Below are 22,487 nucleotides of genomic sequence, written 5' to 3' on the forward strand. Positions count from 1 at the left end.
CCCAGGGAAACCCTGTTAAAAAAAAAAAAAAAAAAAAAAAAAGAAGAAGATTCACCTAACAAAATGAAATGGCACACACTGTATATTGCTGTTCTGATTCATCCTGTAGGACATTTTCTTGGGCACCCTGTAGAATCATTATCTTCATACACCTTGGTTTGTTCTCTGATAAGATACGAAGTATGTTCCTATTTGCTGTTTGGGGGAAACAGGATTTCATATTACAAGCACCTACGAAATATCTCTGAGCTGTAGATACGTACTTTTGAAACTGTTCAAACTTTTGCTTCGATTGTATGTTTTTGGTAGATGATGCTTCAATATTCAATGGTCTATTTTTGGTAGATGATTTATTCGTTTGAACTTGATCTGACAAAAGTAGTGCAATATTAAACTTTTGAGATATGTAAAGAGACAACAATACATGTCCTATTTGGACTTTGACAGTCTAATAGTCTAAATAAATGATCTTCCCCTGACTATATTATTTCATGTCATTATTGGGATTTTAAACATGGTTCGATATGAATTTATTAATCAAATGCCTAGGAACTCAACTGTTTGGGATCTTTTTACTTTCTTGTCGATCTCTGTTAATATAAAACTTAAAGCCTGTGATTCTGATAAAGAGAAAAAGAAAGTTGATGATTTATTCGTTTGAACTTAATCTGGCAAAAGTAGTGCAATATTAAACTTTTGAGATATGTAAAGAGACAACAATACATGTCCAATTCGGACTTAGTCTAATAGTCTAGAATAGTCTAAATAAAGCACTATGCTACAAAATAAATGATCTTCCCCTGACTATATTATTTCATGTCATTATTGGGATTTTAAACATGGTTCTCTCGGTTATGAATTTATTAATCAAATGCCTAAGAACTCAACTGTTTGGGACCTTTTTACTTTCTTGTCGATCTCTGTTAATATAAAACTTAGAGCCTGTGACCGAGGATCTTATTTATCTCTGATCAAAAAATCGACAGCTACACCTACTCTTTGGTCTGCCGGAGGCCACAATTTATATTCTACTGGTGGCCTCCAAAGGGTTTTCTACTGATGGCTTCTAATATGAGTGGAGGTTTGAAGTCTTCGCTGTGTTCAATTTTCAAGTCCAGTGAGATTCAACTCCTCCAACTTGTGTCAGCCATCTTGCCTTTACTTGAATCTGCCATATTGAATTTACTTGTGTCCGCCATCTTGAATTTCCTGACATATGTTTGCCATTTGTTTTCTTTCCCTACTTTGAAAAAATCTTTTTACAGATTTCTCATCGACCCTAAGAAACAAGTTTCACCTCTTGGAAGTTTACCGACACAATGTTTTTCTTTTTGTGTTTATGATCAATTAAGCCTGTGACCGAGGATCTTATTTATCTCTGATCAAAAAATCGACAGCTACACCTACTCTTTGGTCTGCCGGAGGCCACAATTTATATCATCAACTTGTTTTCCTACCCAAAGGCCAATCTCTTGGATTAAGCTTCTTATCTGGTTGGTGATTTCAAACTTTTCAGCTAATCAGATTGCCTTATTCAAGAGTTATTATTGCCTTATATTATATACCGAGTTTATTTAGGCTGTGTTTATGAACAGTTGTACAGGGCTGAGATAGGCCATCGTCGGCCTTTTTGCGTGTAAAGTTGGCGGGAAATTCGAATTTTTGATTTTTTTTTTGTGTCCGCTATCTTGAATTTCCTGACATATGTTTGCCATTTGTTTTCTTTCCCTACTTTGAAAAAATCTTTTCACAGATTTCTCATCGACCCTAAGAAACAAGTTTCACCTCTTGGAAGTTTACCGACACAATGTTTTTCTTTTTGTGTTTATGATCAATTGATCACCATTTTGAATTTTTCTTTCTTTTTTGATAGTGTATTTCTTTTTATTACCTAAGATTTGATTGCTCTTAATTTATTTATTAGAGTTATTAGTTTCAGAATTTACTTTATTCTTATTCTCCGATGCCTCCCAATTGGTACTTGCATAAAAGAAGAAAAAATATTTGTTTGTTTCGTATCTATTTTTAATGATTTTCTCATTTCTTTTTCTCGTTACAGATTCAGACTCCCTCATCCAAACCTGACAGTACCTCTCCGTGTAAGAAAACAGTGAATAAAAATAATATATCACAGAAAAAAAATAAACCATTATTACACTTTTAATACTTTTTAGCCCGTCCTACCTTTATGGACGGGCTATTCTATTCGCTTCGGTGTCTGTCAGTCTGTCTGTCTGTCCCCATAGCATAGAAGGACTTATCCAAACCTGGTCGACCTATATATCAAATTAAAGGTCTTTTTACCAGGAACACGAAAGTGGTGGTGTACAATGTTATTCAGAGAACCATGAAGCCAAAAAACCAAAAACTGGTTTTTGGGGGATTTTTTTTTTCTTCACATTTTCTCACACAAATGAGCTCTGATCTTGAAACTATACACCGGGGTGATGGTCTCTAGCCATGTTTAATTGGCTCGTCCTGAACCGCAGTCAACCATTGTGAGGACTTGCACGGGATACTTTGTCAAGTAGCTAGGGGTTCAATGAATTCTACGGGGCTCCCTGAAGGCCCAAAAACTAATTCCTTTGAGTTAAAATTTTACCATTATCGTGAAGCACATCTTCTTTCTTATCTACTATACACCGGGGTGATGGTCTCTAGCCATGTTTAATTGGCTCGTCCTGTCGATACTAATAATTTAATAAAAATAATATATCACAGAAAAAAATAAACCATTATTACACTAATACTTTTTAGCCCGTCCTACCTTTATTATTACGATAGTAATAACAAAAGGTATAGTGGACGGGCTACTGTATTCGCTTCGGTGTCTGTCTGTCTGTCCCCATAGAAGGACTTATCCAAACCTGGTCAACCTATATATATCAAATTAAAGGTCTTTTTACCAGGAACACGAAAGTGGTGGGACAATTTGACAAATTTTGTTCAGAGAACCATGAAGCCAAAAAACCAAAAACTGGTTTTTGGGGGATTTTTTTTCACATTTTCTCACACAAATGAGCTCTGATCTTGAAACTTTACACCCGGGTGATGGTCTCTAGCCATGTTTAATTGGCTCGTCCTGAACCGCAGTTAACCATTGTGAGGACTTGTGCTTGTTCTTTAAAAGCAGAGAGAACCCGTTGAACACTGCCAGCTTACTAGGCTGGTTCTCAGTAGATCGCTAACTATTTCGTGTTCTTGGTTTGTTCCGTAAGCTCTTCGTCTAGTTCTTGATCCCAGTTGAATTCCGTTTTCTCATTCAACGTTCCGAGCTTGGCCCACCTCTCCTCAAACTTGGGATCTTTCGCTTTCAGCTTCTCGAATCTCCTGCGAAGGAGAAAACGGGACCAAAATGAATAAATAAATAGAATGAAAAGAAGGAAATTTGATTTTCCCTGGCTATGCGCATTTAAATTACATAGCTACTCACTTTCCTCACGAGGCTGAGTGGGCCCCGCAACAGCCAGTCACAGAATCAATCATTTGCCACAAAATGAGTTTAAACTTTTTGGTACTTGTTCAGAAGTCACACCAATGGAAAATGGAGCAGTTTCAAAATCTATCATGTTGCCAGCCTAGTTAGCTTAGTTGGTAGTTTGTCTGCCTTGTAAGTGCTAGGCCACGGGTTTGATTCCCACCCGGGGTGGATTTTATCCTGATGGGATAATGTTCGTTCTAGGAACCTCCTCCTATCCTGTCTTCCTTCTCTCTTTGATTTTGGGACGATAAGATCATAGCAGTCAGCGGGACCAACCTCGAGAAATGTACGGCTCGGCCGCTATTCAAGACTTTAGTTTTGAAAAAGCTCACAAATGTTCACTCTTCTCAGGGCTTTAGTTTTCAGACCAACTCAATCAAACTTTGCAGAGAGGTTCTTTATAAAATGTAGATCAAAAGTCTCCTTGGGACCAACCTCGAGAAATGTACGGCTCGGCCGCTATTGAAGACTTTAGTTTTGAAAAAGCTCACAAATGTTCACTCTTCTCAGGACTTTAGTTTTCAGACCAACTCAATCAAACTTTGCAGAGAGGTTCTGTATAAAATGTAGATGAAAAATCTCCTCGGGACCAACCTCGAGAAATGTACGGCTCGGCCGCTATACAAGACTTTAGTTTTGAAAAAGCTCACAAATGTTCACTCTTCTCAGGACTTTAGTTTTCAGACCAACTCAATCAAACTTTGCAGAGAGGTTCTGTATAAAATGTAGATCAAAAGTCTCCTCGGGGCCAACCTCGAGAAATGTACGGTTCGGCCGCTAAACTTACCTCATCATAAGAGATCGGGCAAACTCATACAGTTCCTTATCCAGAGCATTGAGCCGCTGTATTTTGCTCAACTGAGCCGGTGTCAATGGGAATCGTTCCTACGGCGATCGGAATCGGTATCGATCCCAAGACAATCGATATCGGACGCAGGACGACCGATATAATCGAGATGGGAATCGATATGAGCGAGGGGGAAGGAGTAGGTATGATAGAAGACCAGGGACGGAGGTAGGAGGGCAGGAGGAAGAGAGGAGGTACGGACATTATCATGCGACGAAACAGGAGATTATCCCTGATGATAGTGAGTGGACTTAAAGGCCTGGATTTAAGCACGGTTCCCGATATCCTGATTCTTACTGCTTGGTTGAAGACTTGGTAATTTTATGGAGCTCTATTCTATATAAGAAGGGCCGTAAGAAAAAGGCAATGAATAACAAAATTGTGTCTTAACGACTACCTAAACCAAATGAGGTAACTTTGAAAGTTCCTTTTAAATTGTAATACGATAACCCACATATTCTGCGCATGAGCAGAAACCAAAACTCATTTTTGTTGTGGTTATGGAACAAATACAAGTATGGATACTGAACTTGGGCCTGGATTTAAGCACGGTTCCCGATATCCTGATTGATTCTTACTGCTTGGTTGAAGACTTGGTAATTTTATGGAGCTCCATTCTATAGAGGAAAGGCCGTAAGAAAAAGGCAATGAATAACAAAATTGTGTCTTAATCTTAACGACTACCTAAACCAAATGAGGAAAGTTCCTTTTAAATTGTAATACGATAACCCACATATTCTGCCCATGAGCAGAAACCAAAACTCATTTTTGTTGTGGTTATGGAACAAATACAAGTATGGATACTTTTCCGCAAATTCTCTTTGTTGTCGTTATAGGTTATAGCAAACCCATTAATTTGCTAACATACCCATGAATTAGGAAACGCATTCAAATAATCTCGATTCTCCATTTTTACTTTTTTCTCCTATGTTTATATTGTACCAGTCCCTACCAATTTGGCCAATGGAGCAGTTGCAAATGGGTAAAAATTATAAATAAATGGTCGATTCCTATGTAAAAAGTTGGGAAAAATCCAAATCTGAGGTAGTACCAGTCCCCTACCAATTTGGCCAATTGTCGAAAGCACCATCAAAGGTGGAATTTTTTGTTTCATTTTGATGAATAAGAGATGAAAATAATATAACAATAAAAATCGGCCTTTGACGCTTTCGTCAAATTACTAGCGCAATGTTGGCTTTTCCTGTTTATATTTAGATTTTTAGGTAAATATTTGTATAAATTATAAAATAAGAAATAAATAAAATACAATTATATCCTTGTATTTAAATTGAAAGGTAACGAATGAGAATTATTTATTTTGTACATTTATGTAAAAAAAATCTTACAGTCGCTGGAGAGCAGACATATTGTAACAGCCCACTAGACTAAGGTCGGCCATCATTCGGGTTTGCCTAGGGAGAAAAATAAACACATCAATGAATAAGACTTCAGACGTGTAGCTTGTTGCTGAATAAAAAGTTAAACACCCGTTACTAAACACCTGCCTCGGTGGTGTAGTGGTCAAGGCGCTCGCCTGGTAAACAGGAGGGCGTGGGTTCAATCCCAGCCGAGGTATGGAATTTTATCCTCAATATAATTTGAGAATTTGACCACAATAATAGTAGTAGCCTACTGCTGGAGTAAAGGGACTTTTCAGTCCTATGCGAGCATTATTATTATTGAAGTTTGTCAAAACTGGACTTCTTAATAAAAAGCTGCGTCTAGGTCGCGGGTTGGATTTCCACCCCAGGCTCAAGTTATCCTAAACAGATAACGTTCGTTCTCGGACCGTCTGACTTTCTTCTATCCTCTCCTCTTTCTTTCTTCGATTTTGGGAAGAAACCTCCGTTGTTACAGTTCTATCAAACCTCTAAAAAATAAAATGAAAAGAAATAATAATAGACTTTTTAATAAAAAGCTGCGTCTAGGTCGCGGGTTGGATTTCCGCCTCAGGCTCAAGTTATCCTAAACAGATAACGTTCGTTCTCGGACCGTCTGACTTTCTTCTATCCTGTCCTCTTTCTTTCTTCGATTTTGGGAAGAAACCTCCGTTGTTACAGTTCTATCAAACCTCTAAAAAATAAAATGAAAAGAATTAATAATAGAAATGTTTTTTCCCCCCTCTCTCATTTTAGTTTTTATACCTACTGAATTTTTCTAGCGCACCAATAGTGCCGCTGACTGGGGTTCGAACCCCGACTCCTAGTACTACCAAGTGAATTACCTGAGACTTCCACAATGTCACCGGGTACGATTTCCTTGGCCCGCACCTTCTGCACACCAGACTTGTCACCTCGGATAACCTTACCCATCTCCGGTTCATACTCCTTCAGAGCCTCGATGGCAGATTCTGCATTCCTTTCCTGCGAAACAGAAAAGTAAAACATTCATAACAGGCGGAAAGTCAACTAGTAAGAGAAAGACGGGGATTCAAGAATGTCCCAGCCTATTTAAATATCTAACACCGGAATTTAGCGAGTCAGAGAAAACCGGAATTTAGCTAGTCAGAGAAAGGCGGAAAGTCAACTAGTAAGAGAAAGACGGGGATTCAAGAATGTCCCAGCCTATTTAAATATCTAACCCATTAAAAGTATTAGAAGGGGGAACTACCTATGTATAAGAACGGAAGTCTAATCGTCCCGAAAGCGAAGAGAGAAGGAAGACAGGATAGGAGAAAGTCAGCCGCTTCGAGAACGAACATTATCCGTTGAGGATAAAATCAGCCCCGAGCGGGAATTGAAACCGCGGCCTAGCGCTTACAAGGCAGACGCGCTACCAACTAGGCTGGCATTTCTTACCTTTTGATACTCTGTTAGGGCAAAATAAGCCATGGACGCTAGGTTTCTCTTGGCAGATGCCAGCATCATTCTATTCCTCTGCTCTGTGGACATCGCAGACATATTGTAACAGCCCACTAGACTAAGGTCGGCCATCATTCGGGTTTGCCTAGGGAGAAAAATAAACACATCAGTGAATAAGACTTCAGACTGGTAGCTTGTTGCTGAATAAAAAGTTAAACACCTGCCTCGGTGGTGTAGTGGTCAAGGCGCTCGCCTGGTAAACAGGAGGGCGTGGGTCAAATTTATTTCCACTCGTTTCCCGATTTTGAAAATTTTCGGACCGTTTCAATTGGGACCGATTTCAATACGTTCCATTTTTCTCCTTTGTAATTTTATGAAAATCATGCAAGGTTTTTTTTGTCCTTTGATGATATATTTTTTTATCAGCTCCCATGGTGAAGTGGTCACTGCACTCGCCTTGCACGCGGGAGACTCGGGTTCGATTCCCGGCGGGGTCAAGAAATTTGTATCAAGCAAATGATTGACTCTAATTAAAGACCTTAGCAGTTATAAAGTGACATTGGTAATCAATTGCCAGCCTAGTTAGATTGGCCTGCCTTGTAACCGCTAGGTCCTGAGTTCGATTCCCACCCGAGGCGAACTTAAACAGATAAGACTAATTCTCGGAATGGCTGGTTTTCTCCCATCCTGTCTTCCTTTGATTTTGGGACGATAAGACCTCCGTTGTTGGAGTTTTTTTTTTTTAGTTTATCCATTGATTTTGATAACTTTCAGTCCTCAAATGAGCCTGTCCTTATCCTTACCCATTGATTTTGCCTACCGTCTGTCCTCCAGTGAGCCTACCTGTTCGTGGCCAAATTGTGCGGACAGTCTGCAAACTCATCCAGACTAACTCCACGCCAATAAGGACCGGGATAGCACTTGGGAAGCTCACTGGGACTCGCTGTTCGCCCTCCACACCAGTGTCGAGAATTTCGCCAGGTAGCCCCGCGCTGTACATGTTTGAACTCGCTCAAATACCGACTGAGCGGCTCTCGCAGAATAGAGATGTAGAAGTATCTAAAATAAAGAGAAAATGAGCAAGCCTCGTTAGCTTAAAGGCTAGCGCACCTGTCTAGTAAGCGCGAGGTCAGTGAGGTCGATTCCCGCCCGGGGCGAACCGAACTTTACCCTAAACAGATAAGGTTCGTTCTCGGAATGGCTACCTTTCTGCTTTATGTGATTTCACTTTTTTCTGAACTCTAGCCTACTTAAATATTTCGCGCCAATTCTATTAATTCGAGTCCAATATAACCCTATCCTTAGCCGGAGATAATTTACATCAAAAACTCAACTTTTTTTCTCGAAATTTACTTGTCAACCATTTCAACTCACAATGGAAGGAAGTTTCATTCGTTTTCATTTCAGAAAAGGTCCAGATCTAAAATGTTTTTGATTTATAAAGACCTGAACATGTTTATTTTAAAAACATATTCATTTATTTAAGTAAAATACACCCCTTCCAATCTTGGTCAATTTCTTAAAAAATCAGACCAAATGCCTCTTTCTCGCTTTTTCACACAGTTGATGGAACAAATCAATATTTTGTGGAAAAAGCAAAGAATTCACTTGTCACTTCTCAAGATTTCAAGAAACCTAAAAAAGTTTGAGGAAAGGCGTTTTCACTTTAGGGAAGAAGGAGTCTAAACCTAAAGAGATTTTCAGTACAAGGTCAACCTTTATCACATAGAAGGAGAATATTTATAGTAATGACTGTTCGATCATGATTCTATCAAACCCACTTTGTTAGCTTAAAGGCTAGCGCACCTGTCTAGTAAGCGCGAGGTCAGTGAGGTCGATTCCCGCCCAGGGCGAACTTTACCCTAAACAGATAAGGTTCGTTCTCGGAATGGCTACCTTTCTGCTATCTTTGATTTCACTTTTTTCTGAACTCTAGCCTACTTAAATATTTCGCGCCAATTCTATTAATTCGAGTCCAATATAACCCTATCCTTAGCCAACCTAGTTAGCTTGGTTGGTAGCGGGCTAGGCCGTGGGTTCGAATCCCGCTCGGGGCGTATTTTATCCTGAAGGGATAAGGTTCATTTTCGGAACGCCTGGCTTTCTCCTATCCTGTCTTCTAGGTCGATTCTCGCCCGGGGCAAACTTTACCCTAACTTTACCCAAAAGAGATAAGGTTCGTTCTCGGAATGGCTACCTTTCTGCTATCTTTGATTTCACTTTTTTTCTGAACTCTAGCCTACTTAAATATTTCGCGCCAATTCTATTAATTCGAGTCCAATATAGCCAACCTAGTTAGCTTGGTTGGTAGCGCGTCTAGGGCTAGGCCGTAGGCCGCGGGTTCGATTCCCGCTCGGGGCGTATTTTATCCTGAAGGGATAAGGTTCATTTTCGGAACGCCTGGCTTTCTCCTATCCTGTCTTCTTCTCTCTTCGATTTCGGGATGATGAGACCCTAGCAGTCACTGTCCCCTCTATCAAACCTCATCCTTACCTCCGCTGTACATGTCCCTCGTTCTTATCCAGCTCGGAGTGTACACACGAGGTCAGCTCAGTCCAGTCCGCATGTAGGCCACACTTCCAGCCGGTGGAGTAACGGGAGAACAGCCACACCTCATGCCGGTTAGGGCGGAAACAGTAGCAGCGTTTCTTCTTTCGCTGACAGGAACAGGGGCGCTGGAGGTCCAAATCTGATACTAGGTGCCGACCAAACGATGTGCCTGGAGAGAAGAATTATTTTGATAATTAAATCATTAAACGTTAGTAATTTATTGAAATAAATATTAACTGTTTCCCATTTTCGTTGTTTATGTTTTAATTTACAAGTTTACATATGATATATAATTGTGACAATCTGCTGAAGATATGGGTCTGCAATTTTGACCCGAAATGTCCAGTACAAAACAAGGTATGTGCCAACTTCAGTCCAGAAAACCACAACATTGTATGTTAAAAATTATTTCAATTTAAACTATGGGTTCAAATTTCAAATGATCAGATCATAAGAAATAAGGGGGGGGGGGGGGAATATACTAGAAATCAGGCTTAATATTTTCAGATAATCTAAATAGATATCTCACCTCCAGTTTTCTGAAAGCCCTCGTTATCATTTTCATAGAGTAGACGACATAACAATCTCACCTCCAGTTTTCTGTATATGCAGAAACACCATCACATCGTGAGCATTGATATCAAACCGTTGATCATTACTGCCCGTTGCTTCATCATTTTCATAGTCGTAACTCATCGCTGTATGATTGCTAGGTAAAGGTCTACCTAGGTTATCCTTGAAATGAAAATGCACCGTGCTCGGGGCAAGTGCACAGATGAGATATCCAAAGTATATCATTCCACCAATCGCCAGGCAGATGCACAAACATATTATTTTCCGCAACTTTATCCTGGACTCCATTACAACAATTATTTTATACAGATATGTTTTGACTAGATATTGAGATTTCATTGGGAAGACTGGTGTTTGGGATACAGAGTGTATCCATGAAGTTCTAGGGAAATTTCCACAAGGGTCACTGTTGTAGAAACATTAAATGCACCATCACAGATTGAGATTCCAAATGAGAGGTTATCAGTTACTCAGGTTATCATTCTTATATAAGTATATTACATTTGATTGTAATGGTATGAATAATCCTTATGAACCATATCATCCTTATCTATCACCATATCATTTAAATACGTGACATTTTGAGGTAGGTATTGCCTATTCCTGAAAGGAACTGTTAAAAATATCTAAAAATGTATATGATAAGCTGTGCATTTTAGATTTGTGTGCCTAGAAAACACCTTTCAAGGGAATATTTTTTCAATATTTACCAAGTGGCTTATGAAAACTTCTTAGGCTTCTGGTCACAACTTGTACCTACTTGGAAAGCAATCAAGCAAGTTACGAAACACAAATGGAGTCAACTGTTTAACTCAATATTGATGCTTTTTCTCATCACTTTAATCCCATTTTTGTTGTAAGGTGATAGTAACAATTTGATCCCCCACTTCTCCTTTTCTAGCCACCACCACAACAACCTGGTACATCATCAGACAAGGATATTTCACAAAGTTCATCACATCGTAAGGAATCATCACTTTAATCCCATTTTTGTTGTAAGGTGATGGTAACAATTTGACCCCCCACTTCTCCTTTTCTAGCCACCACCACCACAACCTGGTACATCATCAGACAAGGATATTTCACAAAGTTCATCACATCGTAAGGAAGGTACCTCCTGTGGTCCTGGGTGTACATGTAAATTTCCGGTGGAAAAGCTTGCTATTTTGGACAGCAAGATAAGCTCATCCCGATGGGTGGTGCCTGTTCTCCCAGAGCAAGAATTGGAATGCCTTATCAAAGCTGCAATTGAACTGTGCAAAACAAGTAAGTCATTTCTTTTCCTTCCATGATGAAAGACCCTCCCTCTTTCTCCTATTTGTTCATGAATAACTTTGCATATACTTATGTAATACTTTGCTAAAAAGTATTTAAGTAATCAACCCCATACCCTGTGGGATAGCTTGGAGAGCTTGAATCTTTTAAAATGAAAAAATATAACTTAAAAAAAAAAAAAAAAAAACACACATTTTAGTATTATTTGCAAAACAAGTTTAAACTTTGGTACTTGTTCAGAAGTCACACCAATGGAAAATGGAGCAGTTGCAAAATCTATCATGTTGCCAGCCTAGTTAGCTTAGTTGGTAGTGTGTCTGCCTTGTAAGTGCTAGGCCACGGGTTTGATTCCCACCCGGGGTGGATTTTATCTTGATGGGATAATGTTCGTTCTAGGAACCTCCTCCTATCCTGTCTTCCTTCTCTCTTTGATTTTGGGACGATAAGATCATAGCAGTCAGTTCCCTCTGTCAAACCTCTTAAAAAAAAAAAAATCCATCATGCAATATTGATGCTGTTTGCTCTACTCTGTTTTCACATTTAGTTCTACAGTTCAGTACATCACTCTAGTATTTTAACCAAGCCAAAAATTAAGAGTTTTAATACTTATTTATTGTAGCTAACACTTGGTTATTTCCATAGTACCTAATTTCTTAGCAATACTTGCCTCTTACAACCGTGGTAGATACAGCAGAGTAGTGAATTCAAGAGTTTCTTATCTGTCCAACTTGTCCAACTCAAAACACTATCTCCTATGCAAATTATCAATTCAATTGTGATTTATAAATCAATGAAAAACCAATGTCAAATAAATAAATTAATTAATTAAAAATTAAAATAGAACAAAAAAAGTTAGCTGTTTCTTGTTTGCTATTTATTAATTTAAAAATCGATAATCGAATCGAAATCAAACATCGATATTTCGATTTTCGATGTATCGAAATTTTATTTTGATCAATTTAATTGTGATTTATAAATCAATGAAAAACCAATGTCAAATAAATAAATTAATTAATTAAAAATTAAATTAGAACAAAAAAAGTTTGCTGTTTCTGTTTGCTATTTATTAATTTAAAAATCGATAATCGAATCGAAATCAAACATCGATATTTCGATTTTCGATGTATCGAAATTTTATTTTGGGGTCCCGTTCACTAATTTTTTGCACGCACTGAACGCACTCACACAAAATATTTTCTTTTTTCTATGTACCTACCTAGGTAGGTATTCATTTTTTTTTTTTAAAAAATTTATCTAGCTAGGTACGTATTTTAAAACTAATAATTTATTACTTTTTTGTCATTTATATGTATATCATTAAATATTATTTTTCTCATTTTTACATTTTTTTCATGAAAAAAAAATCTGCTGGAAAATTCGATGATACCTAATTACCTACCTATACCCTATGCCTAAGATGTAGTTTCAACTTTTTACATTTTCCTTTGGTATTGTTATTCCATCTCCACTCGAATTTCTTCTAAGAAATCCGTCATTGAAATGAAATCCTCAGATTACCTACCTATACTCTCTGAAAGCTAATGGGGGAAAAAGCAATACAAATTAAATACTTATAATCAATTGTTAATATAATTTATTTTATTTGCACAGGTAATGTTGTGAGAGAGTAGTAAATAATATATTTTGACTGAGTCACATTAAATGCTTTAAAAAATTAGGTAAAACACAAAAAAAGTTATGTACAAAATAAATTATTGCAGGTAAAAAAAAAAAAAAAAAAAAAAAAAAAAAAAAAAAAAAAAAAAAATGGAATGATAAATAAATAAAACTTTAGACAAATACAAATAAAAAAGAAACACAAAATTTCGGGATATAAATACGAGTATTTGAAATCTAGGATAAAAATAATGGATCATCAAAAAAATCAGTATACAACGAGGTAGGTAGGGTTACACCTATATAATCCTATAAAACGGAGTATTCAAATCAATCAATGGATTTTCCACATTCCTGAAACAAAAAGTCGCGATAAACGGAAGTATGTTGTGACAACATATGTTTGTGTACCTATTTAAATCGCATATAATTTAATAATAAATAAAACACAACGGAATTACAGAGTGCAATTTGTGGTTAAAATTAGGAATGCACGAAAGGGTGGAAAGGAAATTTCATTATTTACAAGAGTCTATTATTACTAGTAGACAGGCATGTCAAAGCTCAAAATGTATGAGAGGCATAAATATTAGATATTTAGTTGAACATTGGCGGGCCGCAGGTATTCACCACCACCTATAATCCTATAAACGAGTATTCAAATCAATCAATGGATTTCCATTCCTGAACAAAAAGTCGCGATAAACGGAAGTATGTTGTGTACCTATTTAAATCGCATATAATTTAATAATAATAAAACACCAAGAATTTACAGAGTGCAATTTGGTTAAAATTAGAATGCAGTAAGGGTGGGAAATATCATTATTTACAAGAAGTTATTATTCTAGGAGATAATTTACATAAAAAAATTGAACTTTTTTTTTCTCGAAATTTACTTGTCAACCATTTCAACTCACAATGGAAGGAAGTCTCATTCGTTTTTCATTTCAGAAAAGGTCTAGATCTAAAATGTTTTTGATTTATAAAGACCTGAACATGTTTATTTTAACAACATATTCATTTATTTAAGTAAATAAAATACACCCTTCCAATCTTGGTCAATTTCTTAAAAAAATCAGACCAAATGCCTCTTTCTATCTTTTTCACACAGTTAATGGAACAAATGAATATTTTGTGGAAAAAGCAAAGAATTCACTTGTCACTTCTCAAGATTTCAAGAAACCTAAAGGAAGTTTGAGGAAAGGCGTTTTCACCTTAGGGAAAAAGGAGTCTAAACCTAAAGGGATTTTCAGTACAAGGTCAACCTTTATCACATAGAAGGAGAATATTTATAGTAATGACTGTTCGATCATGATTCTATCAAACCCACTTGGTGGAGGGTAGGTAAACGAGTCTACAATCAGATCTAGAATTGCACCTTCACCAACTGAAACACAAAAGATCAAAAGTAAATTAGAAATACATACCTATTGGACATTTGGACAGCATTGAGCAGAAAAGAACCATCCATAAGGGCCTTATAGATGGTTCTTTTCTGTTTAATGCTGTCCATTTTAAACTATGTATCTACATGAGTATCTACCTACATAAAAAGAAAACTTGGGTGGGCATGTTTCTCTCTCTCTCTCTCTCTCTCTCTCTGTTTTCGTAAATTAGAAATACATACCTATTGGACATTTGGACAGCATTAAAAAGAAAATAACCATCCATAAGGGCCTCATAGATGGTTCTTTTCTTCTTAATACTGTCCATTTTAAACTATGTATCTACCTACATAAAAACTTGGGTGGGCATGTTTCTCTCTCTCTCTCTCTCTCTCTCTCTCTCTCTCTCTCTCTCTGTTTTCCCCCCTCCCTCACTCTCCCCCTCAAACTCACAGGATGAAAGATTTTTAAACCCTATTTGGTTTTCCCCCCTCCCTCACTCTCCCCCTCAAACTCACAGGATGAAAGATTTTTAAACACTATTTAAGGTGGGATAACACATCATTCACTTTCTTACCAAACAATGCAGGAAACACACTGCCCTTGATATTTGAGATGGGGCAGTCAATGTTTTTCCCGTTCAGGTAGAAGTTCAACTCAATATGATCAAACGTGACACCAACAATATCACCCTCTTGTGGAACGTGGTCAGTCTTTCTCAGTTCTAAATTGTTATGCTTCAAGCTACCCTCGTGTGTTAATATCCAAGACTCCGGATCAATTCCACCGGGAGCATTGTTGAGATTTGTGTTGTACGTGGCGAGGCCAAGACCCCAAATGCCTAAAAAAAGAAGAGGGAAAAAAGTTCAATATCAGTTATTGACCAAACGATAGTGAGGTCTATGTTTTAACTTGACCGTTTTGCATTTGGTTGTCTGTCTGTATGTTTCGCTATAACTCCCAACTGCCTGGTCTGATTTCGATGAAATTTGGTACACATCATCATTAAATCAAGGCACGTCACTGATTGAACTTTGGGGCCCCAAAGTTGAACGGGGCCACCGTTACGATCTTTCAAAACATTACGATCCCCCAATACAGTTGCCACACATATCAATACATATTCATATGCGTGGGAATAAATCTATTGTTCTGTTTCAAAGGTTCAAATCAACCAATCTTTAATTTTATTCTTTAGAGTGATTGACAGGTTTTGTATTAGTGTCACCTCTTTTTTTTAGATATAGGTACCTATATAAGACGTGTAGATAGTTTTATTTGATATGATACATAATTATGTATTACAAAGGGTTACCCATTCATACATAGAATTACCCAGAAGAGATTTTTCAAAGCAGGGCATTTTTCTAAATCGTAAATTTGTCCAAAATTCAAATAGGTACCAAGTTAAACAACACCTGTCAATATGAAAGGATGTTATTATTAAAGTCTCAGCTTAGGCAAAAGAATCTGAGTGAGGTCTACAGTTCACAGAACCACTAATGTTAAGGTGGATAAAAAAAAAAAAAAAAAAAAAAAAAAAAAAAAAAAAAAAATTTTCCCCCACCCTTTTTTTTTTTAAAAAAAAAACATAAGATGCACAATAACAACTTTCTAAATAACTCATATCTGAACTGACTTTTTTTTTCCATGGACCCCTGCTAGGAATGACCTAAGCTTTGAGAGTGCCAGGTTTCAGTGTGATTTAACTAAGGCTAAAAAAAAAAAAAAAAAAAAAAAAAAAAAAAAAAAAAACTATAGTACCTCTGTGAAATGATCTGAAACACTGATATGAAAGGTTGCTTACCAGACTGCTGAATTTTGACTTCAAAGTAGGATTTGCTTTGAACTAATGGGGCAGATCCTAGCGCTCCTCCTGTACCACATATTCTGAGATTATTCTTTACGAGTACAACTTCATGTCCTGAAGAGTAATAAAAAATCAATGGTGTTATTATTATTATTATTTTTTTGAAGAGGTGGGAAATTACAAAATAATAATAATGCTACTTGTTCAGAGTGGATGCTAAAAAAATTTGGTGTCTGGCCTGCAGTAAAGGAGAACAATTTCACATGCACACATTTTTTCCTCTTTGCCCTCAACTCCCTCCCTAACTGACAATGCTGAAGGTGTCAACTCTCTTTTCTTGTACCTAAAAGCCCTCAATCTCTTCAACCTTATATAACTTAGCAGTATCAGTGTGATTGACCAACTGTCCATAGTCTTAAAGCACCTAAAAGGAGGGGAGGAAAATAAAGCTCAATAGGGGTGCCTGGGCCCCCTCACCCCAGAATATGGCCCTGATAGGGTCAGGTTGAATACAAAAAAGGAGCTTTCATTCTTCTGGTTGTGCTTTCATTCTCCTTGTTGTGACTTCTGAATAATTACCAAAATAATGTATTAACGTCACTCTTACGTGGTCTATGAGCATTGCATCTTACCCATATGGTTAGGATCCAATGTAATGGGATTCACTTCGGGGGCAAAGTGCTGAGGAGATGCAAAGCAATTTTTGAAACAGTTTATGACAAGTGAAACGTTTAGGGCCATTGTTTGATGGAGGTTTACTGCAGTTTAAACATTAGGAGACATTGCAAACTAGATCCACTGTCAAGATACAGCCAAAGTCAGAAAGTTCAGAACCTTAGGAGGTTTACTGCAGTTTAAACATTAGGAGACATTGCAAACTAGATCCACTGTCAAGATACAGCCAAAGTCAGAAAGTTCAGAACCTTATCTTCCTTATCAAAATTCCGGATTTTGTCAGCTTTTCTTCCCTTTTCCGAGCTTTTCCGACTTTTCCCCTCAAAGGTTTCTGTTTAATGTTGGAGAAGCTAGCAAAATTTCATCAATCTATCGGCTTATCACAATCAATGTGACCAATAAAACAAAAAGTTACTAATGACCCGAATAGTCCCTTCGTTTACTGGCCACAAACTGCCAAACTCCCATCCCTTATCTATTAGGATTAGGTACCTATCTATTAATTTTTGTTCAATAAAATATGTACCCTAGTTGTCTGGCTCTGCAATACTCTGCATATCATGGCAAATAAGACTGATTAACCCAGTCAGCAAAACGTACTATTTTTTTGAACCACCCTGTATATATTTTGGTTTAGTAACTTTTGGATTGTTTGTTACTTAGCCTGGCACTTCAAGAACAAACAAAAATATTTGACGAATTGCTAACTTCTCACTGGTTCTCAGGTGACTCGGAACTGAAAACAGAAGTAGACTTTTGTTCAATTTTTCAAGAAAATTTATGGAAAATGTAAGCATTAAATGCACCATCACAGATTGAGATTCCAAATGAGAGGTTATCAGTTACTCAGGTTATCATTCTTATATGAGTATATAAGTATATTACATTTGATTGTAATGGTATGAATAATCCTTATGAACCATATCATCCTTATCTATCACCATATCATTTAAATACTTAATGCTTCAATTTTGAGAAATCAACTTTTTTTCTCTCTCTCCTGAAGCTTATTGCAGTAATGGGAGAAAGCCAAAGTTAGGTAGCTTCTTATGGTCTTGAAACTTTGTTCCTTATGATGTAACAAAGTATTTATTTGAAGAGGTCATACACAATGATGTTCACATTGAAGGAGAATTGTACATGGTAGAACCCCTGAAAATATGAACATGAAAATTTATGTTATTTCTAATTTTGACTAAATAAATTCAGCTCTGTCTCAGCTTTCTTCAGTTAATAGCTGGGGCCACAAAATGAAAAATGTAAGGGTTTTCTTTTTTCTTTTCTTCTAATCTCTTGTAAAACTAGAATTCTATTCATTTACCTAGTCTATAAGTGTAACAAATCCTGTTCGTGAATACTCTTCAACTGATACCTTTGAGAATTCCTTCTGACAAATTTGTGCTTGCCAAAGGTATTTTACTCTTGGAGAGGAGGAAAATTCCTTGTCTGCAAGGAAATTAACATAGAAGATGTGTATACTGCCGGAATTTGTGTGTTTCCTGCTCAGTTCCCTGTGATTTTTTGTAGAGAAGAATAAATACTGGCATAATGACCATTGCAACAAGGACTGACTCCACAGAAGAGAGTGACAGAGGTGGTAGTCAGGTAAGTGTGACATTTTGAGGTAGGTATTGTCTATTCCTGAAAGGAACTGTTAAAAATATCTAAAAATGTATATGATAAGCTGTGCATTTTAGATTTGAGTGCCTAGAAAACACCTTTCAAGGGAATATTATTTTTAATATTTACCAAGTGGCTTATGAAAACTTCTTAGGCTTCTGGTCACAACTTGTACCTGACATTTTGGGGTAGGTAGGTATTGCCTATTCCTGAAAGGAACTGTTAAAAATATCTAAAAATGTGTATGATAAGCTCTGCATTTTAGATTTGAGTGCCTAGAAAACACCTTTCAAGGGAATATTTTTTTAATATTTACCAAGTGGCTTATGAAAACTTCTTAGGCTTCTGGTCACAACTTGTACCTACTTGGAAAGCAATCAAGCAAGTTACGAAACACAAATGGAGTCAACTGTTTAACTCAATATTGATGCTTTTTCTCATCACTTTAATCCCATTTTTGTTGTAAGTTGATGGTAACAATTGGATTCCCCACTTCTCCTTTTCTAGCCACCACCACAACAACCTGGTACATCATCAGACAAGGATATTTCACAAAGTTCATCACATCGTAAGGATCGTCCCCTAGCCAGACACTTACTTACTTTCCGTGTCCGGTACAAGGTTGCCATTTATATCAGTCGCTCCCAGAATCGTGCGACTTGTACTGCAGGTTTGGTCTAATTGGTCACAGACAAGGAGGTAACTATGTACCAAGGTCTTATCGTCCCGAAATCGAAGCGAGGAGGACAGGATAGGAGAAAGCCAGCCGTTCCGAGAACGAACCTTATCCGTTCAGGATAAAATCCGCCTCGGGCGGGAATCGAACCCACGGCCTAGCGCTTACAAGGCAGACGCGCTAGCATCAAATATATGAGAGACGGGACCTTGACCTTGCATAAACTTCTGGAGGGACCTTCAGTCCTATTCGGGCAGGATAAACGAGGTACCTATTCTATATTCTATTTCATTTCGCCAGGTACTTAATCTATTCTGGAGTTTGGCACATTCAGATGATGTAATGACGGATATCATGGAGCAAGCACTCGCCTCTCATCTCAAGATATTGGACTACAGCTGTTCACAGGTAACATATTACATACAATGTTGTTGTTTACAAAGGAACATTGGCCTTAAGTTCATTTTTCGACGCTCCTCCTAGTATTTTCCTACAATGGAACTGCTGGCATCCAAGGCTGTCTTCTTCTTCCTAGCCTTTACCTATTTAAATAGGTTCGGCGTTTCTTGTCAGTCCCTTCCAGGCACGTTCACAAAATCCTTCCACCCTTTCTTCGGCCTCCCTCGCCCTTTCTCTGAATTCTTTTCCCTATGTAGCTCTCATCTCTTCTTTGAACATGATCATACCACTGTAATCCATACATTTCCCCATCCGTGGCACAAGCTCTGCTTATACGGGTGGGTATACCATTTATATGAAAAATGTATGTTCTGAGTTTTTTGTCGATCCTTCCAGTAAGTATTTTGGCACAGAATTGTCCCTGTTACACAAAGTAATTTTGATTCTCCTTTCCCCCATTCCAGACAGTGATGTTGACAGTGAGCCATGTCAGAGATTTTTCCGTGAAGGACTGTCAATATCATTCACGAAGATCCTCACCGATGATGCAGTGCACAGTTGGAAGTACAACATTCACAACTGTATCTACAACAATTGTCAGAAGTTGTTGGAGCTGATTGTTCTCAAACTGGGCCAGGATGTATTTCCACTGCTTGATATCCTTACGATGGTGTTCAATCCATGTAACAAGTGAGTCATATAACTTATTTTCACCTGTTATTGAACCCATAAAACACATGAGACCTTGTTTAGCCTGTTGAGGTGAAGAGACTTTTTTTAGTCCCTTTCAAGCAAGACAACCAAGGTATATTCTGTTCATACAAAAATAGCACATCTTCTGAACACAAAAGCCATCAATGTTTTTCCATAATTCTTTTGATAGGATAGTAAAATTTTACATTCACATAAGTAAAAAAAAAAAAACACATAAAACATTTAAAAAGTCATCCTCATTATAAATACCTAACTCAGCCATTTTTCTTTCAGGTTTCATACTTTCAATTCAAACCAGCAAAGCATTTCTGTTCCTGTCAACTCTAACATTGCAGATGATGAGATCTTTGCTCGACCTATTGATTATTATAAAAATCAGCGTGGCTGGCTTGTGGACCTTATCAACTTGTAAGTTTTTACTTTCCTTATCCTATAGTAAGGAAAGTGATGTAATCAAGTACCTATTTGTTTTATTTGGGCTTCTGTACTTTAACTTCATCGTGTTTAATTGCCTTGTCCTGAACTGCAATCAACCATCATGAGGTGCTAGTTCTTTAAAAGTAGAGTGAACCCTTTGAAAACTGCCAGGTTGTACTAGTCTACAACTGGTGTAAAGGAACTCTTTAGTCCTGTCAGCCTCTGGCTTGTTGCTAAGAAACACAGTATTAACCTTGAGTTATTTCATTAAATAAACATGTACTTAAGTATGTTTTATTTATTTCTCCTATGTACTAACTCATGTACATTTCTTTTCTCTAGATTTGGCAGCATGGGAGGCTTTCAGATTTTGTTCCTATTTGTTTTATTTGGGCTTCTGTACTTTAACTTCATCGTGTTTAATTGGCTTGTCCTGAACTGCAATCAACCATCATGAGGTGCTAGTTCTTTAAAAGTAGAGTGAACCCTTTGAAAACTGCGAGGTTGTACTAGTCTACAACTGGTGTAAAGGAACTCTTTAGTCCTGTCAACCTCTGGCTTGTTGCTAAGAAACACAGTATTAACCTTGAGTTATTTCATTAAATAAACATGTATGTTTTATTTATTTCTCCTATGTACTAACTCATGTACATTTCTTTTCTCTAGATTTGGCAGCATGGGAGGCTTTCAGATTTTGTTGGAAAGATTTCAAAACAAGTCCACGCTGACTATTCCAGTCATCTTTGCACTGATTCGACCCTTCGGACAGGTGCATGAGTATCTTACTCTGCCTACCATACTCAAATACTTCATGCCCATTTTGGTGAGTTTATCTTGTCCATAATTGGTCTTTTTTCCCCCATTTGTTTAGCATAATAAATTGTTTTCCAATAACCTTTGTGGCTGAGTGGGTATCACACTAGGCTCGCACGCCGGAGGTCGTAGGTTCGATTCCTGGTGGGGTCAAAGTTTTTTCGGCTCTGTGCATGAGGACAGAGCCGATAACCTTGTGAGGACAATTGAGTAGCTACTTTAATCAAGGAGCGACCAATGGTGGTATTACCAGTGTAAAAAGATTATTGAAATATGGAAATTGATTGCAAAGGAGGCACTTAGTAATGCTGTGATATACTCAAAAAGCTCTACTTTAGCACAAAGAATTCATGATTTGATTTGGGTTTTCAAGAATAATTTTTCCAAACTTCTTCATTTAGGGTATAACATGATGTTATACAAATAAATGGATAAAGTTTTTATGGAAAAAAAAAAAGTTCAAAGGTACTCGTATGTGTATTACGTCTTCATTTTCCCTTATTAATTCTAATTTGCTCATCAGGAAATTGTGCCCGAGATTCTCGAAAATCTCACTGATGAAGAACTGAAGAAAGAGGCAAAGAACGAGTCGAAAAATGATGCCATATCCGTTATCATCAAGTCTTGCAAGCTACTAGCGGCGCGAGTGCCTCATCAGGAAGATACGGTCAAACAGCTTGAGATATTTAGACTGAAAATTATACTAAGGTAAAGAAAAATTTAACAAAAAAGAGAACAGCTGGCTTTCTCCTATCCTGTCTTCCTTCTCTCTTCGCTTTCGGGACGATATGATCTTAGCAGTTACAGTTCCCTCTATCAAACCTCTTACAAGGC

The 22,487-nt window shown here is 37.4% G+C and overlaps 4 protein-coding genes and 2 long non-coding RNA genes across 7 annotated transcripts in view; 3 read left to right on the plus strand and 3 right to left on the minus strand.

The window, feature by feature from the left end:
* Positions 1-5,062, plus strand: part of LOC103506935 (stress protein DDR48-like) — a 13,713-nt gene extending 8,651 nt beyond the window's left edge. The window contains exon 2 of one of the 2 annotated variants that reach the window (XM_026821911.1): positions 4,855-5,062. In XM_026821911.1, the coding sequence (XP_026677712.1) occupies position 4,855 (1 nt within the window). In that variant the 3' untranslated portion in view covers positions 4,856-5,062. The other variant, XM_008471360.3, reaches the window with a different exon arrangement.
* LOC103506936 (heparan-sulfate 6-O-sulfotransferase 1-A) overlaps positions 1-10,813 on the minus strand; it is an 18,363-nt gene extending 7,550 nt beyond the window's left edge. Inside the window, exons 1-4 of the mRNA XM_008471361.2 lie at positions 10,270-10,813; positions 9,623-9,848; positions 7,973-8,188; positions 7,127-7,274 (exon numbers count right to left, since the gene is read on the minus strand). Coding sequence (XP_008469583.1) covers positions 7,127-7,274; positions 7,973-8,188; positions 9,623-9,848; positions 10,270-10,591 — 912 coding nt within the window. The 5' untranslated portion in view covers positions 10,592-10,813. The remainder of the gene's footprint in view (positions 1-7,126; positions 7,275-7,972; positions 8,189-9,622; positions 9,849-10,269) is intronic.
* Positions 3,087-4,354, minus strand: LOC113466468. The gene is made up of 2 exons (XR_003390854.1): positions 4,269-4,354; positions 3,087-3,330 (listed from the first exon to the last, which is right to left on the minus strand). It is a non-coding gene; the product is annotated as an uncharacterized LOC113466468 (long non-coding RNA).
* On the minus strand, positions 8,784-17,340 carry LOC103506930 (SPRY domain-containing protein 7). The gene is made up of 6 exons (XM_008471354.3): positions 17,263-17,340; positions 16,972-17,173; positions 16,337-16,453; positions 15,107-15,370; positions 14,471-14,531; positions 8,784-8,906 (listed from the first exon to the last, which is right to left on the minus strand). Exons 2-6 carry the CDS (start codon positions 17,078-17,080, stop codon positions 8,870-8,872), a joined length of 588 nt encoding a protein of 195 aa, XP_008469576.1. The 5' UTR covers positions 17,081-17,173; positions 17,263-17,340; the 3' UTR covers positions 8,784-8,869.
* Positions 11,294-22,409, plus strand: LOC103506937 (probable ubiquitin carboxyl-terminal hydrolase FAF-X). Its single transcript, XM_026821914.1, has 5 exons — positions 11,294-11,518; positions 20,174-20,399; positions 20,697-20,831; positions 21,507-21,663; positions 22,177-22,409. Exons 2-5 carry the CDS (start codon positions 20,377-20,379, stop codon positions 22,363-22,365), a joined length of 504 nt encoding a protein of 167 aa, XP_026677715.1. The 5' UTR covers positions 11,294-11,518; positions 20,174-20,376; the 3' UTR covers positions 22,366-22,409.
* Positions 18,275-19,175, plus strand: LOC113466471. The gene is made up of 2 exons (XR_003390857.1): positions 18,275-18,619; positions 19,142-19,175. It is a non-coding gene; the product is annotated as an uncharacterized LOC113466471 (long non-coding RNA).
* Positions 22,410-22,487: the final 78 nt, after the last annotated feature.

The sequence above is a fragment of the Diaphorina citri genome, unplaced genomic scaffold, assembly GCF_000475195.1.
Source record: "Diaphorina citri unplaced genomic scaffold, Diaci psyllid genome assembly version 1.1 scaffold275, whole genome shotgun sequence".
NCBI lineage: Eukaryota > Metazoa > Arthropoda > Insecta > Hemiptera > Psyllidae > Diaphorina > Diaphorina citri.

What these genes read in the sequence shown, in the direction of transcription:
- LOC103506937 (XM_026821914.1), top strand. Translation starts at nt 20,377, where the DNA reads ATGGTGTTCAATCCATGTAACAA. An exon ending in GTGTTCAATCCATGTAACAA is followed by an intron (nt 20,400 to 20,696) that starts GTGAGTCATATA and finishes TTTTTCTTTCAG; the next exon opens with GTTTCATACTTTCAATTCAA. An exon ending in CTTGTGGACCTTATCAACTT is followed by an intron (nt 20,832 to 21,506) that starts GTAAGTTTTTAC and finishes TCTTTTCTCTAG; the next exon opens with ATTTGGCAGCATGGGAGGCT.
- LOC103506930 (XM_008471354.3), bottom strand. Translation starts at nt 17,080, where the DNA reads ATGGCCCTAAACGTTTCACTTGTCATAAACTGTTTCAAAAATTGCTTT. An exon ending in ATTGGATCCTAACCATATGG is followed by an intron (nt 16,454 to 16,971) that starts GTAAGATGCAAT and finishes ATTACTCTTCAG; the next exon opens with GACATGAAGTTGTACTCGTA. An exon ending in AGTCAAAATTCAGCAGTCTG is followed by an intron (nt 15,371 to 16,336) that starts GTAAGCAACCTT and finishes TTCTTTTTTTAG; the next exon opens with GCATTTGGGGTCTTGGCCTC.